Genomic DNA, 19,334 nt, shown 5'->3' with positions numbered 1-19,334 from the left:
CCACCCCTGGAGCGACAGCTCAGACGTTCCTCTCTGGACGGCCAATGAAGGCAAGCCAGAGCTGAGAGTCCTGCGGGTCCCCTTGGGGTTCCACTCCGGCCGGCGAAGACACGCCGGAGACGGAGACCCTGACCGACTCTCGGGAACACTCGGGTCCGTGGGGTCGTCACTCCCCAACAGCTCGCCACAAGCTGCCCTGCGGGCTTATTATTATTATTATTGTCAATTTAAAAAAATAACTGTTATTACATATAAGGATTTTTTTTTACATTATGACGAGACGAGAGAGGGAGAGAGGGAGCGAAAACTCTCAAAAATTAAATGAATGATGAATTTTATTTAATTAGACGCATAAAATAGGTACAAGTTAGCCTACAAATAAAACTAAATTAAAACTAAAAACCTAAATAATTCTAAAACTAAAAAAAAATACATCAAGTATAAAAAAACCTACTATTGTGATGTCCGTCTTAGCTTAATTTCGAATTGGCCTCAAAATCTTGACAGGATACAGAATAACACTTGCGCGCGCGACGGTGAGCGATAGCCGCTTATCGGCTATTTACACAGAATGAGCGCGGATAAGATAGGACGAATAACTTCGTGGTTATTATTATTACTGATACATTCCGCACTTTTAACTATTACTTACTTCGTTTTTTTTTTGAAAGAAAGAAACCTGAAAAGCACACAATAATACCATAACATAACAAACCCAGTGCTGCTATAATTTACTTTTTTTTAATACTACTTCGGTGGCAAACAAGCATACGGTCCGCCTGATGGAAAGCGGACCACCTATGGACGCCTACAACTCAAGTAGTGTCACGTGCGCGTTGCCAACCCATTAGAAACTTGTACACTCCTTTTCGCTGTACTAAGTACACAGCAAAAAAGAGTGTACAAGTTCTAAGGAGGGTCCGGGTTACTTTCCACATTTTAAATAATTGCTTATTTAATTCTTTAAAAAAAATATAGTTTACATGTACTTTTATTTAAATATGCTTGAAAAATAACTCACGACAAATAATTATGATACAAAAAGGGTCTATAGACAGATCTAACAAATCGCCAAACGAAACTAGAGAAAAAAAAGAAATGAAAAAGTTTATATCTTCTATTCGCTCTAATTAATAATATAAAGAAATACATGTTTAATTTAATTTGTTTATTTGTTTAATTTTTAGTGTATTATAGATCAATTCTAAACAATATCTTCTCACTTTTCTCCTTGCATCAATTTTATCTATCTGTTTAACCCGATGGTTTACTGTTAATATGCATTATTTACAAATATTATATCACTCTAATATATATATTTCAAACTGCATTAATTGTACGAGATATAAACTTTTCCATAGTTTTATTTTTAAAATATGAAGTCATGATGCGCCAGTTTTAAGTAAAATAAAGAACAAAGAAACCTAAAAGATAATATTTCGGCGGCTCCACGAGTCTCTCTGTGCTTAAGTCGTCACATGGCACGTCGCAGCAAATGTATTGTGTATAGCGCCGCCATTGCTTGATACTTGCGTTATTATTATTATTACTTGGTATTTTTTGATAACTCTTGTATAAAACAGTTTTCAAATATAGCTATTAATTAAATGTAAATATACATCTTTAAAATGAACTTTGACGTTTCGAGTACGATACATGATACATGATGATGAGTATGTTCGGTTCGGAACAGATAAACGTAAGTATAAATAATGTTAATGGGTGAAAAAGTAAATAAGAATAAGTACACGTTCGTGATAAGAATGAGACTAGCTAGTTTCAAGAAAATGGATACTATTACAGAATGAGTTTATCTACCTGTTTTGTGCTAAGAATCAAAAGGTTATCCTGTGTCTCGTAAAATATGTAACCTGACCCTTATCTGTTCAGATTCAGATACATACTGCAGATTTTAAAAACACTACTATATATACTATTAAAGCCTTTCTGGAGTCGTAAAAGCGATGTATCTAAAAAATACAATACGTATACAGATGTTATGGTTCAGACGCATTATAACCAATTATTTCCCGATAAAGTGTTAAGAATAATCACTACATCTGTTTAAAAAGTCTATCAAACCTAATTAAAACACTATAAACACAGCCACAAACAAAAACTGATTCCATTAAAAATTTAAAAATAAACGCAAGTATCAAAACCTCTTGGCCAGCGTAAAGATCCATAAAGTACTACATAGATACGGTACCGCTGTGCCGTTGGATTTTCACGGTTACTCTCTTGCAATAAGGACTACATTGGTTGTACGACTAACTTTGCGCTCCTAGGCATTGGAGTGTGGTACAAGTGATTAGTGAAATTATGTGCATTTTAAATTCGGTTTTAAATTTTGTTGCAATGAATTTATGTGAATTATGAAAAATTTATGAATCGGGATAACTTATTAGATTCAACTGTGGACTTGGTTGATATTCAATATTTAATGTTCAACGAGGAATAAGTTTTTGAAATGTTAAAATCTATTTTCTGGCGAATCAAGAATGTATATCGTAATCTTTTTATTATAAGTAAATATACCTATTTATAAGTAAAATTTCAGCATACCTTATGGTGTTGTACAAACTCGAGAACCATTTATGCTGTCGAATGTCGATCGATCAGTGAAAGCAGTTAGGTTTACGCCATCTAGTAACGTATTATGAGCTCATATAGTACATGAAGGCTATTTTATATGTGTAAGTACTCAATATAGGGGAAATTGCTGGTAACTGGCCATCCTACACTAAAAATAAATTCTCTTTACATATAAATAGAGCTAATTTTTTACATAAAAAAGAGGGATTTATTAATTAAGCGATTACGGTTTTCCGGGTTCCCTTTATCTTGCAGAATATCGATTGTCCGAAATACATTTGGCATAGCAGCTTTCGCAGAAACATTTTTACCCGAATGATACTTTTGCATAATTGTACAAATAGCATAACTGTCATATCGCATATCATTCATTTGGCAGAATTCCGGATAGCACAATACTAATATTGTCGATTTTAATATAGCAGTAGGCCTAGCACATGATGGCCGCGGGAGTATGTCGCCGCGAGATAGATGACACGTCTTCTTTTAACTGTATTAATGACATAAGGACGGGTAGTCTATCTCGCGGCGACATACTCTCGCGGCCATCATGTGCTAGGCCTACAGAATTGTATATAGTATACATTACATTTCACCGAATTAGTAATAGCATACTGCTAATATCATCGACTTTAATTTTGCAGCATTTTATGTCGCATAATACTCATGTTTCTGACTGTAATTTTGCACTGAATAGACGTTCCGCCGAATTTATTTTGTCATGTTGCCAGAAATGTACATTAGGTTAGAACCCCCATCCAGACAAAATACTCACACGACACGGAAATCTTATATGTCACAGAGTCGGTTTAGGTGCGACAACGAGCGAAGCGAGGAGGAGCGTGTTAGGTTGACAGTAAGTAAACTAGAAAACCCTTTTAAGTGTAAAAAATAACAAGTGACATTATTCTGCGCATCAACATTATGCCAATTTATTATTCTGCCTAAGAGAATTGTGCGAAATGACAGTATGCCAAGTCAATAGAATGCGACACAATTTTCGACAAAACAATTAATAGATTATACGACTATTATACAATTTACCATTATGCCATTGTATTACTCTGCCTTAAATAATTCTGCAAAATGACAGTATGCCAAGAAATTTATGCAAAAAGTCATTCTGCGAAAAGAGGATTCTGCCAAGCGTTGTTATGCGAAGGTAAAATATGACAAAAAAAATTATGCAAGATAATGGTAATCCTTGATTTTAAGCGACACAATTTATTATGCAAATCCGCTCCCGCTACCGCTTGCGTTCGCGCCGCACCCCTACCGTAATTTCATCCATGAAATAGTTGGCGTTACCAAATAGGGATTAGAGCGAGACGGCGCATCCTCCGCGCGAGTGCGAGCGAGACAGAGAACCACTCGATTTTTGAGGTTTCCGTGCATTGAGTTTTTTTTTTTTTTTTTTTAATTTGACGTTTAGACGATAGAGTTTAGGTTCAATGCGAAATGATGCGTAGTTGTTTTAATAAGTAATATTTTAGTATTATTGATTGATATTTATTGTATTTAGGGAAGATCAGCCATTTTGTGAACTGATTCTCAAAATGTTTTCATGAACATTGTGTAAATGCATAGTTTTTGACGCCGCTGGTATTTGGAATTCACTGTATAATGATATTAATGATGTTTATGAAATATAGAATTGTTTAGAGGGGAGTTCCTTATCCTTAGACTATTTTTTGGTTAATTCTAAAAAACAGATATTGGATAATTATATTATAATATGTTTTAGAGTACGTTTTATGGGAAATTAATATTCTCAATTTCTCCATATAAGTTTTAATGAAGATATTATGAAACACCACACGCATGTAAAAAAAGTAACAATCTTTTAAGTTCTTCAGTACAAAATAATCAGTAATTAAGACGCTACGGGAGCGAAAATGCTAAAATGGAAAGGGCGGTAACAATAACAATTAGCCAAAAAATCTAAACGGTCCGACACAGATTATTTCATTGTTATTCAGATTCTCAAATTCCGTTCCGTTTAAATAAGTTTTGAAGGAGGAAACAGTCGAGAGCGGAACCTCGATTTTAAAGATTTTTTCGCAACATCTTTTAACTAAGTTGTTCTACATTTAGACCATTGACAATTTTTTTTCGATAAATCTAGTTAATAACACTAGTACTAGTATATTTAACTAAAATTCCCAAATTGAAAGGGGGGCTCCTTTCTATTTTAGCATTTTCGCTCCTGTAGGTCTTAAAAACTCTTATACACTTATCCGAAGTCGGTAAAAAATGATTCGTGTGTTAGGTAACCATAATAACTACTTATACATAGCAAGGTCAAGGACTGCCTGATTGGTCTGTTGTGATTTGTGATGACTATATGATATAATATATTTGTCTTATACTGTACTGTACCAGGGGCGGCTCTCTCCGCGATTCTATCGCCGCGCTACAAGTACATGTCAGCGGCCGCGAGTTCGCGGCCCATTCATTGGCGACGACTTTCGCGCGGTGCAATAAAATTCAATGTTGGCTGCTCGCGTGCGGTCCGTTTGTTAATGTAGGTAAGAATTTAGAATGGCGGCATTTTGTGAACATCAAAGGAGTGAGCCTTCTGTACTTGTACTATTATATATTCTGTGACTGTACTAGCTTTTGCCCGCGGTGAACAGTTTTTTCTGTTAGCATCATAACAAGATCATACATTAAAATGCGACCGCCTACGAACGCGCTTACACTCCACCACACATAGATGGCGCCACAAAAAATGCCTTGTTGCCACAGATTATTTGTAGATTGGCATTAAGTGTCAATTCCTAGCCGTAAATCTATGTCAAAAGTGACACTTAAAACCATCTACAAGTGTAATCGAAAGCTACAAGACATTTTTTTTGTGGCGCCATCTATGTGTGGTGGAGTGTAAGCGCGGTCTTAAGCGGTCGCATTTTAATGTATGGGATGGTATGATCTTGTTATATTTAATCTATGGTTAGCATGTAAAAACTTAGCATATCATAGAACATAATTTATAGCCATATATTTGGCAAAATATCGGGGTCTCGGACCCCAATACCACTTTATGGCAGTTGGTGTCGAGACCCTAGGGCTATGAGGTCCTAGCGCCCATGTCATTTTTAAGGAGCTGAGCACAAAGCTTATAGAAACTACCGGTGACCAGAGAACTGGCAGCTTTCTCTCGCAACGCTTATGCATTGATTCAGGGAATGCTGTCAGCATCTTTGGCACAATGTCGCGAGGGCCCTATTTAGATGTATTTTAGTTTAGATTAGTTTTTAATTGAATTTTAAGTTGTTTTATTATTTTTTTAGAGTTAGCTTATTATGTACCTATTTGTAATTTAAGTTTTATTACCTTAATAAAAATCACATGCGAAGTTGGTATTCGGGGTACGTAAAAATTTATAGCCTAATTAAGTGGATAAAGGAAGGCCGTTCAAAGTTTCACTATATCATTTTCATTACTTTGTGAGTTCATAGGGACATATGTAAAATACATGCACAATGTAGAATGGCAATGGCAGCCATCAGGGGAAGTACAACCGTAGACTGGCCAGGGTTTGGTCGGCGACACTCCGCCCACAGCAGCTGTTTGCTATGAAGTGTGACACGGAAGGGGGACACAAACTCCAAGTTACTAACCTGCCCATGCTGATGGCGTCCATCAGGAGTGTTCTCCGGGAGGAAGTACAGCCGTAGACTGACCAGGGTTTGGTCGGAGACGCGGTCTGTCCAGAGCAGCTGTAGCTCTCCTGGGGACCAAATAGAAGTGGTTGGAAAAGGAATGGTGGGGTTAGGTGAGTTGCGATGACGGAGATTTTTTTTAGTAGTTTATCTTTTTAGTATTTTTTAAATAAAGATTCTATTGACACTTCCTTCTTTAGCAAAGGGACTTTTCTTTAGCAACACTGACTTTATAAATATATACTATAAAGAATTTTGTATTTTTTTGTCTTTTGTTTTTAGTTATTCGTCACTAAATAATTGATTTTATTCTATTGATGCTTTATTTTGTGGTTAAGGGTTTCATTAGCAACACTGACTATTTTCCTGAACATTGTGGTCATGAATTTAACATGAATTTAAAGTTATGTTCACAATTTTTTTTTTTTATTATATTAGTTATCACGTTCCTTTTATACTCAGAAGTGTCAGATTTACAGACTTTTTTATCCTAATATGAGAAAATGCTGTAACAGCTCAAGATAATTTAAAACCACTTCAATATTGCCAACTGAAACTAAAAGACATCCAATAAAAATTAGAAAAAAAAACTAAAGCTTTCTTTCAGTCATTGCAATTCACGAACCGGTCATCGCAACGCACAAAACGCATACAATTTTCGGCCAACGGATTTAGCCCAATGCTGTAAAACTAAAACTACATATAGGTATAGCTTTTTACAATTACTACTAACTATTCTACCAGGCATGTCGACAGATGTTGCTTCGATTTTTTTTAATTTAAATTAGGTTATAGAAAATACTACATGTACGGTTCTTCGATGGCCAGTAAATAATATATTTGCTAATAGATTTTTTCTCAGGTTTTTTTTTTTAATATTAAATATTATTACCTTTTTTACTTTGACGAGTTATGGTTACGAGTCCACAATACAAAGAAGCATTATAACTAGGACTAAGAAATATTTTTTCCGTACTCAAAGATTTTTCTTCCACAGTAAAAGTGGTTCAGTATGCAAAGTAATGAAGAAACACCTGTCTAGTAAAAAATGAAAGCGACATCTATCGGCAACTCTAACTAAACCTTAAATTATCTCCGCATGCTGAAAATCTCACAAAATACGATATTAGTATGACAGATACTATAAATAACCGATAAGTCGTGGTATCATATCTCTTACCCGTAGAAATTACCAATCAAATATATTAGAAAATTTAGAAAGTGCATAATTATAATAGAGTGTACTGTTAGTGTAAGAACCTATAGTCTGTATCTTTAGGTATTTCAATAAATGTAAACAAAATCTACCCTCAGAAAGCTCCTGAAAGTGGAGGGTACGAAGATTACACGACCAAGTAAGGAAGTAAAAGAAGTTAAAAACAGATCATGACAGATCTGCTTAGTTTGGTATTTGGTTGGTTAACCAACAAATTCTGTAACTACCCGAAAATGTAAAAATAAATGTATAATTTTTTTTTTTACGTTTTTTTAAATACCTAAAAGACCAGAGTATTAATCTAATAATATTAGCCACTATGAAACTAATTTCTACGGGTTTAAATGAGCTAAATACCAATTTGAGTATCAGTGGTGTATATTAGAATTTATATAAGTAAAACATTAATTATTTAAATCCCAATATTTGTTTGACATCAAATTGAACAGTTATTCATGTGGGGTAATATAAAAAACTGACCCTACTGGTTTCGTTATATTGACATTTTTTATCTTACCCCTCAAATGATTCAATTTAACCCCAACCTTTAAATAATGAGGTCTTTACATCGAAAAGTTAATAAGTAATTCAAGTTATACAGGTACTAAATAAAATTACAGTAACTGACTAACTGTGACTAGATATAAAACATTGTCGTGTCGAGTTTTATTTTAAATACATGCATATAACGTTTTTATAAAACACACCACTAATATTCAAAATATGAGCTCACAGTGAAAAAGTTAATTTTTCAAACGTCGTAGAAAAATCCAAATTAAAATTAAAGTAAGGACGCGAATAATTTCGTGCATTGACCCGCCCTATATGTGGCCTTCCGTCACAAAAGGGTCCGTATGCGTTATGAGCAATACGGACCTTCTGTGATGGAAAGCGACATACAATAACAAAAAAATGAGTTGGGATCCGTTTAAGATCATGCTCTGTATCTGATTAATTTTTTGTCGGTCAAGTCAACCAACTCACCATGCAAAAGTTACTTTTTTTTCCTTTTTAGAATATACCCTTAAACGTATCCTTACTATTTTTGTTACACCTTGTATTAGGCACTGGTTCCACCAAAAGCGAGTAAGCGATAAGCTAGTAGAAACGAAAAAAAAAATTAGAAAAAATGTTGTGTTCGACACCTCAGAACCCGCCTGCTTGAGTAACTGGGTGTGAAAGGCCACGTAAGCATTGCTGCTGCGATGGCTGTGTGGGGTCGCGTTCCCGTAAGCTACCATCCACACGCATAAGACGCATGTCTTGCGGCGCGCAACGGACGTCTCCGCTACGCCGCCCCCGAATGTAACGCAGATTCAGGCGGCGTGGCGGAGACGTCCGTTGCGCGCCGCAAGACATGCGTCTTATGAGTGTGGATGGTAGCTAAGGGTACGGTGATGGGCCATCCTCATCGTTGATGGCGTGAGTGCCAGTCGCAGACCTGCCACTGCCGGTCATGGTCTAGTTTCCAGTCCTACGATCCCGAGCTCGGTGATACCGTTTGAGCGGGGCCGGGCTTGGTACCGCGGTATTGACCGGCGGCCCAGACTGGCTGGCTTAGGGACCGTCCCCACTCAGGACGTCTCCGCCACGCCGCCTGAATGTACTTCAAAAAACGTCTCCTCAGTACATTTTGTATAGGAAGGACGTAAGACGCGTCCCAGGCGGCGTGGGTGCGTTACATTCGGGCGGCGTGGCGGAGACGTCCGTTGCGCGCCGCAAGACATGCGTCTTATGAGTGTGGATGGTCCCTTATGTGTGGTCCCGGTTAGGGACCGTGTAAATAAAAGAGAGAGCGAGCGATTTATAGTTCATCGCTCCCGCTCTCATCTCTTTTATTTACACGAGAGTGACTATTTTTGACGTTTCTATCCCCGATATCGCTTTTGGTGAGACCAATGTCTTAATTAGTTTACTGAAACTTTTTCACTGTGTCTCAGTACATGACAATCGGATATTTAAAGTCTGTGATGCAGTACCTATGATTAGTTGGTCATGAAGTGGAGGCAGCCATTCGGGGTATTTTTTATCTGTTGGACATTTCATGAGTTTAGTAGCAGTTGGATTCATGAACTTACGACTAGGGGGCAAGACACACAGAGGTAACAAATAAATGGGCCATTGAAATAAAACTATGGAAACGGATTAAATCGCGTATAATGAATTAAAACAATTTTTTTTTTTTTTTAATTTATTTAATCCGTTTCCATAGTTTTATTTCATGAGTAACTATCGCGGTAACCGAAGACATTACTAAATGCGCCATTTTTTTTAAAGTTGTCCATCCCACTTTTTTTGGATTTGGAAATTTTTATATGCTTTCCACTGAGAATCGCGAGCTCTTTCAATCTTTATATGAGAAAAAAGTGTTCCAAGATTTTTTTCCCATTCCGTTACCATTTTTTCATACATTTTGTATAGCGGTAACGGATTGGAAGGTTTGAAAAATGTATTGAAATCTTGGGACATTTTTTTTCCTGTCAGGATCGAAGGACCTCGCGATTCTGAGTATGAATCGCGTAAAAATACACATGTTACAAAAAAAGTGGCAACTTTGAAAAAAATTGCCCTGATATAATACGAAATTTTCTTGAGGCCCACGATTTGTTGTTTGTAGATACTCAGAAAATGATTTATTTAAGATTCAAATGGTGGTTTTCATTTTCTGTGGAAAATTCAGATGAAAAAGGCCTTGAACTAGCATAAGGATCTTTTAAGCGTGGAAAGCCACAATTCTTTGATTCCTTCTCAGATAAAATACTTGGCTAAATAATGTTACAATAATAGTCATGGTCTCGATTTCAAAGGTTACCTTAACGAACCTTTTAAAAATATCCTAGATATTTTCACGATATATTTGGTTTACTCTGTGTGACTTGCCCGTAAAACAGCAAACGGTTATTTTTGCAAAAAGGGACCTCAAATGAATTTAATATACCCTTGGCATCTAGTTGCTTAGGTAAAAACCGTAATATAAAATAAATGTAATGTGAATGTTTTTTTTTATTTAAGGCCGGTTTAAGTGTCCTGCGGACCAACCGCGCGTAGCGATCCGACGACCAATTTGTATGAAGTTGACCCGCCCGTTACAAAAAACTTAATACATATTAGTTCCGTGCCGATCGGTTCGCGTGACACTAAAAATAGCCTAAATATTCAAAATACAGTGCCAAATGGCTAATCTGATATACTATGGTTCAGATTAGCTAAGGTCCCTTTTAGAGTTGATCACATTTCTCTGACCAGTGAAAATTTCTCTTGTTTAAGGAACCTGACCGAAGTTTTATGTATCCCAACACACTTTACGACTCTTCTCTTTCCGAACATTCTAGAATACAATTTTTGCGTTCCAATGAAACTTTTTTTACATTTTCTCAGACCCTCATGTGAAAGCGACACCATAATTGTTGCCACTGTGACAAGTTGAGAAGTGGAAAATGTGGCAATTTAACTTAAGAAAAATAATTTATCGATAATCTCACAGAAACTATCGTTATTATGTTATGTCAGTTAAGAATGGTCAGAGAAATGAATATGAAATCATAATACAGTGAAAAAAATGGATGGAGACAAAATGGAATATGCGACAAAAATTAGGTTAGTATTCGATGCACCCATGATACGAGAAATTAAAAAGTGGCAACATCGTTGCGTCTTGTTTTCTCACACGTATTGGTAATAAAGGGATGAACGACGATGTAGCCACTTTTTAATTTCTACTCTTTTTTTGCCAAGCTGTAATATGTATTAGAATTTCACCAATGGCATGGATTTGAAGGAAATGTCGATTATCCCATTTTGACATGCAAACATCGTTGAAAAATACACTGATAAGGTATGTTAAGGCTATTTATTTGATCAAAGAAATATTTGCCGCAAAATACCTTTTCAAGAAACATGTAACATCGATCTGTCAGTAAGATTTTAGTTTCAGCAAAATATTTAAAAACAACTGCATAAAACATACAGTTTAGTAAGGCTTACTAGTTTAAGACCTTGCTGTATGTACTCCATAGGCCTTACGCTCTGTACGTGTGGTTTAAAAGCCTTTTGCCAAATGTTACCACGCCGTGGTAATTTGGCGATGACGCGCTCCATACACTGTGTATCTCATTAGTCATTAGACTTATATTGACTTTTTTCTATGTATATAAGTATGTATATCGTCGCTTAGCACCCATAGCACAAGCTATGCTTAGTTTGGGGCTAAGTTGATCTGTGTAAGGTGTCCCCCAATATTTTTATTATTATATTTATATTTATTGACCGGGCTATAGAGTAACCGTGATTACCTTTCTGATTTTTGTCGAACTCCCGATTTTTCGCAGTTGCATGTATCATGATCACGGAAAACTGAAGAAGGCGGGTGTACGCTGTATGTCAAAGTTGCGTAGACAGCAGCGCGCGATCTAATACCCTCCTTCGCGCGCGTATATCCCGGTCAATATAAGTCTAATGAAAATGACCGCGAATCATTCAAAACTCTCACTTTATATCTATCATAACATCAGATATTTATAACCTTTGTAAGCTCCTCGGCCCCTCCGATTATCTGAGGGCTCCCGTTAGCTAAGATACAGTGTCCTGGGAAGACTAATAGAAACCTATGGAGGCCAGCTCAGATTCCTGCCAAATCCTGATGAAAAAGAAGTCCCATATGGCGATGATTCGCTCTCTCGCCTGTGATGTGGAGCGCTTTTTAGAAGATTTACCAGCCTGTTTATACATAATTCCTTAGGTTATTGCTGTATTGGTTACCTATAGAGACGAGGTCAGAGTCCTGCCAAATCCTGATGAAGAAAAAGTCTCCTATGGCGATGATCCGCTCTCTCGCCTGTGATGTGGAGCGCTTTTTAGAAGATTTACCAGCTTGTTTATACATAATTCCTTAGGTTATTGCTCTATTGGTTACCTATAGAGACGAGGTCAGAGTCCTGCCAAATCCTGACGAAGAAAAAGTCTCCTATGGCGATGATTCGCTCTCTCGTAATGCGGAGCGCTTTTTAGAAGATTTACCAGCCTGTTTATACATAATTCCTTAGGTTATTGCTGTATTGGTTACCTATAGAGACGAGGTCAGAGTCCTGCCAAATCCTGATGAAGAAAGTCTCCTATGGCGATGATCCGCTCTCTCGCCTGTGATGTGGAGCGCTTTTTAGAAGATTTACCATCCTGTTTATGTATAATTCCTTAGGTTATTGCTGTATTGGTTACCTATAGAGACGAGGTCAGAGTCCTGCCAAATCCTGATGAAGAAAAAGTCTCCTAAGGCTAGGACACGCTATTTCTCGCCTGTGATGCGAAGTGTAAGAGTACTGCTTTCAACAGCTGTTGTAAAGTCACTATAGTATTTTCTAGACAGGTTACCTGTGGGTGCATACCAGTTCAGAGTCCTGCCAAATCCTGACGAAAAAGGAGTGCCCTATGGCGATGATTAGCTGTTTCTCGCCTGTACTGCCCCTAGTGAGTTCTAGGTAGGCTTGTAGAAGGTTACCTATGGAGTGAGTTATTTTATTATAGTAGTGTACCTATAGAGACGAGCTCAGAGTCCTGCCATATCCTGACGAAGAAAAAGTCTCCTATGGCGATGATACGCTCCTTCTCGCCTGTGATGCGGAGCGCTTTGTAGAACGTGTACTGCCCGTGCTGGCCGCATGGAGCCCCCACCAACTGAAATAAAAAAAAAAAAAAAAAAATTAGAAACTAGCTAAACTAGCTTCGCTCGCGTTCAATTCGTAATTGCGGAATGCTCTATACAAACTTCCACCCCCCATTTCAGGTAAATGGGGGGGGGGGGGTTGTAAAGAGACAAAAAGTAGCCTATGTCACTCTCCATCTCTTCAACTATGTCCACTTGAAAAATTTTGCCGTGAAAGACGGACAAACAAACAGACACACACACTTTCCCATTTATAATATTAAGAAAGTATGGATACACGAAAATAATACTGAGAACTCTCTATGAAAACATTTGTAATTTTGGACGCTTTTCTGCGGTACATTGCTAGGTGACCTGGGTGGCTAGCCGAATGGCACAATCGCTCACGAAACGCTCACGAAACGAAGCGCTAGTAGATATCTATCTCTATCGCGCTTGCGTATTGGCGCGACAGAGCCAGCGGCGTATCGCTTTCGTTTGGCGTCGGAGAAATGCCATTCGGCTACGGGGCCTGACTGAACATATGTGACAATTTAAAAAAAAAGGGTTGGTATTGTCGGTTATGTGGTATACCAGTCAAAAGGTAGTCGCCGTAGTCGGTTATACCATTTGATTAAAATGTTCACATATAGACGGTTAACTAAATCTTTGGCACTAAAAATGGCGGCAAAATTTTAAAAATTTTATAAAAAAAAAATATTAGTATTAATAAGTTTAACAGCGGTTCAAGGTCAATTTAGTACTGTCCCAGTCGATTATTTAGACTTGTCGAAACCCAGGAAAGTAAGTACCTAGACCTACCATCATTAACTTATATCTTAAATAAGGTACTAAGATACCTATAAATTAGGCTCCGTGGCAATAGAGGGTTAAAAGTGCCGTTTCCAGTTTATTATTATTACCTTATTACTTCATATTGGGAAGGAAATATTCGCGCGGATATGGCAAACTGTGTGTACCGTTGGCAACACAGTTGGAAGATAGCTTTGGCATAAATAAAAAATATCCCTTACGACGAAACGATAAATTATTTGTAACCTGCAACTTTTGCTAGGCAAAACATTTAAATGAACCAGAGATCTAGAAATAGGTCTCTGTATTAAGAATTTAACCCTTGCAAGCAAAGTAGAGTCAGCAACGAGTTTACAAAATAAGTTAACTATATTAGCGAAATATTTTTACAATCATGTATTTTTGCAAAATACTACAAACTAAAAAAAAATAATGACTGTGGCTTGTGACAGTTGTGAGTTAAAAATATGTGGTTTTCCGTCAAATTTTTTTTTAGTTATTTGTTTAGAACGACAATCTTATTTGTTTTAGTTTTTTTTATTTAGTCAAAGTTGTGTCTAGATGGGACTATCTATCATCGCTTCTCTTTTATTTACACGGGAACGACAACCTTTAGTATTAGGTTTTACCATTATTTCATTAAAATTATTTTTAATAATGAGTACAGTAATTTATTAGAGCAAACAATCAGTTCTGCTGACGGTACCTCGACCTTTGAATCAATAAGTATAAAATTGAAACAGCCCCCGGCGAGAGCAGGATAGCACTACATACTCCAGTCAAAAGGGAACAAGAGAAGGAAATAATATACACTCAAGATTGCTTGTGTTGTGGGTACTCAGACAACGATATATATAATCCGCAAATACTTATATACCTACATAGAAAACATCCATCGCTCAGCAACAAATATCTGTGCTCATGAGCTCATCACACAAATAAATGCCCTTACCGGGATTTGAACAAGCGCTGGTAGCCTAGGGGTAAGTATACGTGCGACTTTCGTTCGCGGGTTCGAACCCCGGCGCGAACCAATGAGTTTTTCGGAATTTATGTGCGAAATGTCATTTGATATTTGCCTGTCGCTTTTCGGTGAAGGAAAACATCGTGAGGAAACCGGACTAATTCCAATAAGGTCTAGTTTACCCTTCGGGTTGGAAGGTCAGATGGCAGTCGCTTTCGTAAAAACTAGTACTTACGCCAAATCTTGGGATTAGTTGTCAAAGCGGACCCCAGGTTCCCATGAGCCGTGGCAAATGCCGGGATAACGCAAGGAGGATGACGACCGGGATTTGTACCCGAGACCGCAACAAAACAGGCAGCGAAGAAATAAATTAGTCCTAACTCAATCTGTGCAAGAATGTCCTATAATATTTATATATTCGCTTGTGATCGCCGTTGATTAGAGTACGAGGGAAAGAGATAGCACTATGTTGATAATCAGCAGATTTTACCGTGTGAGCGGGTAGATAACGGCTTAGGGGCAGCGCAGACTGTACTAACGAATTTGTAGCTTTACAATAAGTTTGACTAACAAACGCTAGCATGTGCGTAACTTACTATCTCAAAACACCTATGGTTTTTAAAGGTTTGACTTACTCTAGCTAGACTGAGGAAATAGGGTTGCCAACAGTCTGTGAGTTTAATAGACAAATCCAGTTTAATTATTTATAACATTAGACATATTGGCCGGGAGCCCGGGATATAATCCGTGATTATCTTTTTGTTTTTTGTCGAGCTCCCGATATTTTGACCCAGTTACATGCATCATGATCAAGGAAAACTGAAGAAGGTGGGTGAATGTCGAAATATTGGGAATTAATGAAAATAACCGTGAATCATTCAAAACTCTTAAGATAAGACCGCCTGTTGTTACCTCTGTTTAATTTGTTTTGTTTCTTGTGTATTACTTGTAAACTATGTGAGGTGTGCAATAAAGAGTATTGTATTGTATTGTAACTCTTATGGTCTATAGATAATTTTAACCGGTCAAAACTCATTATGTAATAATAACAATAAAAGTATGACAAACGTTACGCGTAGCAACCCTAGCGTGAAACCCTATTCTCGTAATGTAAAGTGGGGTTCGCGCGGCAGCGAGTGAGAACCCTATGGCAGGGGTAATTTTGTGGGTTCTGTATCAGTTTCTCACCAAAAATTCATAGAATTTTCATAAAGTCTTTACAAAAAACCTCTTACTAATCTTATTAAAAAAAAACGAAATAAAACTAAAAACAAAAAAAAGAAAAACATTTTTTTTTTAACATGCATGCTGTGTTTGCCTATATATAATTGGGTGAATACTGAATAGTCAAGCAGGCTAACATAATATAATTTTAATGTATAAGTATTTTTGTATTACACCTGTTAGCAAACCTAAATTTAAAATAAAAAAAACATGTTAACATCTATATTTACAAGCTTTTATTCAACTTGCCTTGGGCCTTGTTAGTATGTTAGTTTGAGTTTTGAGTCAAAACTCTTACTAATCTTATTAAAAAAAAAACTAAATAAAACTCTATAACTTTAAGAAAAAAAAAGAAACACATTTTTTTTAACATGCATGCTGTGTTTGCCTATAATTGGGTGAATACTGAATAGTCCAGCAGGCTAACATAATATAATTTTAATGTATAAGTATTTAATTTCACCACCCCCTTTCTTTCCGTGGGTGTCGTAGAAGGCGACTATGGGATATGGGTTAAATTGTGGCGTAGGCTAGAGGCTGGCAACCTGTCACTGCAATGTCACAGTTTCGTTTTCTTTCAACCCCTTATTTGCCAAGAGTGGCACTGAAGCTTTAGTAGTTTCATGTGTTCTGCCTACCCCTTTATGGGATACAGGCGTGATTGTATGTTGTTGTTGTATGTTGTATAAGTATTTTTGTATTACACCTGTTAGCAAACCTAAATTTAAAATAAAAAAAACATGTTAACATCTATATTTACAAGCTTTTATTCAACTTGCCTTGGGCCTTGTTAGTATGTTAGTTTGAGTTTTGAGTCAAAACATAGAAGCTAAATTTGACCCACTTCCCGGTTTCCGATTGAGCTGAAATTTTGCACACATATGTAAATCACGTGACAATGCAATATTATGGTATCATGGAGCTGATCTGATGATGGAGCAGAAAGGTGGTCATAGGAACTCTGTTATGAAATGTCGTATCCCCATCGAGTAAAGGGTTGTTAGAAACGTCTCGAAGAGCAGTAGACGACTGTTGAAAGAAAGGTACAGTCGGCGATAAAAGATTGTGCCAAAAATGATTTTTTTGCAAAAAATCTTATGATTTATTTAAATCGTAAAAGAAGAACCCTATTATTAATTACTAGTCAGTTTTCTTCTTATCTTAAACATATATAATTTAGTAACATGATTATTCGATTAATGTAATATTCTAAGTACTTAAATTATCAACGCGAATGAAGTCTCAAGTGTAAATTATATTTTGTTTACATTATAATGTAGATAACACACCTACAATACACTTCATATGACATTGTATTTTTATCAATAACTGTAGAAAATTCGTGAACATTAAAATTCCCCGCTGCAATATCTATTACTGATTCAAAAAGTAAAATTTTGAAAAAACTCGACCGCGACATAGTGGACCGATTTTCATGAAACATGGCTAAGAACACTCCCGACTAACTCAGCTTTCAAACAAAAAAAAACTAAATCGGTTCATCGTTCGGGAGCTTCGATGCCAGAGACAGACAGACACACGCACAGACAGACAGACACGTCAAACCTATAATACCCCGTCGTTTTTGCGTCGGGGGTTAAAAAGTAAGGAAAAATGTTTTGTTGGATAAGAAATAGTAGCTTTAGCACGAGATTGACACACCATTCATTTTTTTTTATTATGTAGAAACGTCTGCAAGCGATACAACATTCTTATATTAAAAACTCACACCTGCGGCAGGACTCAAACCTGCGATCTACTGAACGCGTGATAATAGTTTTATTTGTTTTACAAGGGGGCAAAGTTGTTGTTTAAGCGCACGTGCCAATATTGATACCCGAGCAAGCGAAAGATTCCAATATTGAACCGCGAGCGTAGCGAGTGGTTCAAAAAGTGGAACTCGAGCGTTGCGAGGGTTTCAAGGCACGAAGGTTAAACAAACTTTGCCTCCGAGTGAAACACAAAATTTTTCACCACACCAACACGAACAAAATACTGACTTTAAAAAATGAAACTAAATCGAATCCCATCATTTTATCCAATATTTTTTATTCAAAATCATCAATTATAGGAAAATTCTACCAGTCAGCTTAAGAAATCAAGTTAAAATTTGTATGACTTTGCACTCTTATGGATAAAATGCAATTTTGCTATCTGTTTTCGAATAGCAAAGTAAGCCTTTTACCTAAAGAAAAGGATGTATATAGTTTTCTTTGTTCTTATTTACTGACAGACTTGTTTGACAGAGTATATGTCCTCATTACTGAGTCTAGGCGCGTTTTTCGTGTACCAAACTGGCCAGTGACTTTTTAAAAGAAAAAATGGAATAAAACGGTCATAATGCTAACGAGTTGCGTTATGGATAATGATGTGACAAAGTTGATAAAGTTTATCGATTTTTTGTCGATTAGCTGTATGTTTTGGATTGTTTTAATTTTCAATTAAAATTATCTTTAACTTAAAAGAGGTTTTTGTGATAATGTGTATTAATTAACTTATTGCATGCTATGTGACTTTCTTTATAAACAGCATAATTACATGACAAATGTGTCGAACACGTTATCAAAATCATTTATTAGCCGAACAGACAGATTAAATTAATGGAAGGTTTGTGTTATTTACCTGTAAGTATACTCATTATATTTATATGTATATAAAGTTTTTTACCGTTTGGTAACAGGTTAAGAATTTACTACCTCTTTCCTCCCGTGGGTGTCGTAAAAGTCGACCAAGGTCATATGGGTTGAATTGTGGTGTGAGAGATGGACTAGCAACCTGGCACTGCAATATCACAATTTCGGTCTCTTTCAACCCTTTAATTACTAAGAGTGGCACAGAAAGCTGAGCAGTTTCATAGTAACTTGGGTTAACAGTTAACTACATTATTTGAGTCCCTACGAATACGTGAAAAAGCAATCAATTTGATTAAAGTATAGATAAAGTTTGATGGAATTATAAATGCCATATATAATCCTCCTAATCCTCCTAATTTATTAGTTGCAGATATTTTAACACATGATACTTTACATTAAAATAATTAACTTTAAATATAAATGAAGAAATCTTTTCATGTAACTTTTTTGATTTCATTTTCCTAACAAAAAAATTAATTATAATTTCGTCTAAAAAAAATCATCATGTGCATTATCACATGTCACAATAACACTGTCTGTCATGTCAACAATTGTTTGTTGTAAATGTCGTAAGGGTTCGGCGGGA

General features: G+C 36.5%; 1 protein-coding gene across 1 annotated transcript in view; it reads right to left on the bottom strand.

The window, feature by feature from the left end:
- The window catches only part of LOC125240071 (AT-rich interactive domain-containing protein 5B-like), a 95,604-nt gene that overhangs the window by 64,786 nt on the left and 11,484 nt on the right, over nucleotides 1-19,334 (bottom strand). Inside the window, exons 2-3 of the mRNA XM_048147917.1 lie at nucleotides 13,005-13,146; nucleotides 6,219-6,328 (exon numbers count right to left, since the gene is read on the bottom strand). Of these exons, the coding sequence (XP_048003874.1) occupies nucleotides 6,219-6,328; nucleotides 13,005-13,146 (252 nt within the window). The remainder of the gene's footprint in view (nucleotides 1-6,218; nucleotides 6,329-13,004; nucleotides 13,147-19,334) is intronic.

Source organism: Leguminivora glycinivorella, chromosome 26 (genome assembly GCF_023078275.1).
Source record: "Leguminivora glycinivorella isolate SPB_JAAS2020 chromosome 26, LegGlyc_1.1, whole genome shotgun sequence".
NCBI classification, from domain to species: domain Eukaryota; kingdom Metazoa; phylum Arthropoda; class Insecta; order Lepidoptera; family Tortricidae; genus Leguminivora; species Leguminivora glycinivorella.
The sequence above is the reverse complement of the archived record's forward strand: the minus strand, read 5'-3'. Positions and strand labels throughout refer to the sequence as shown.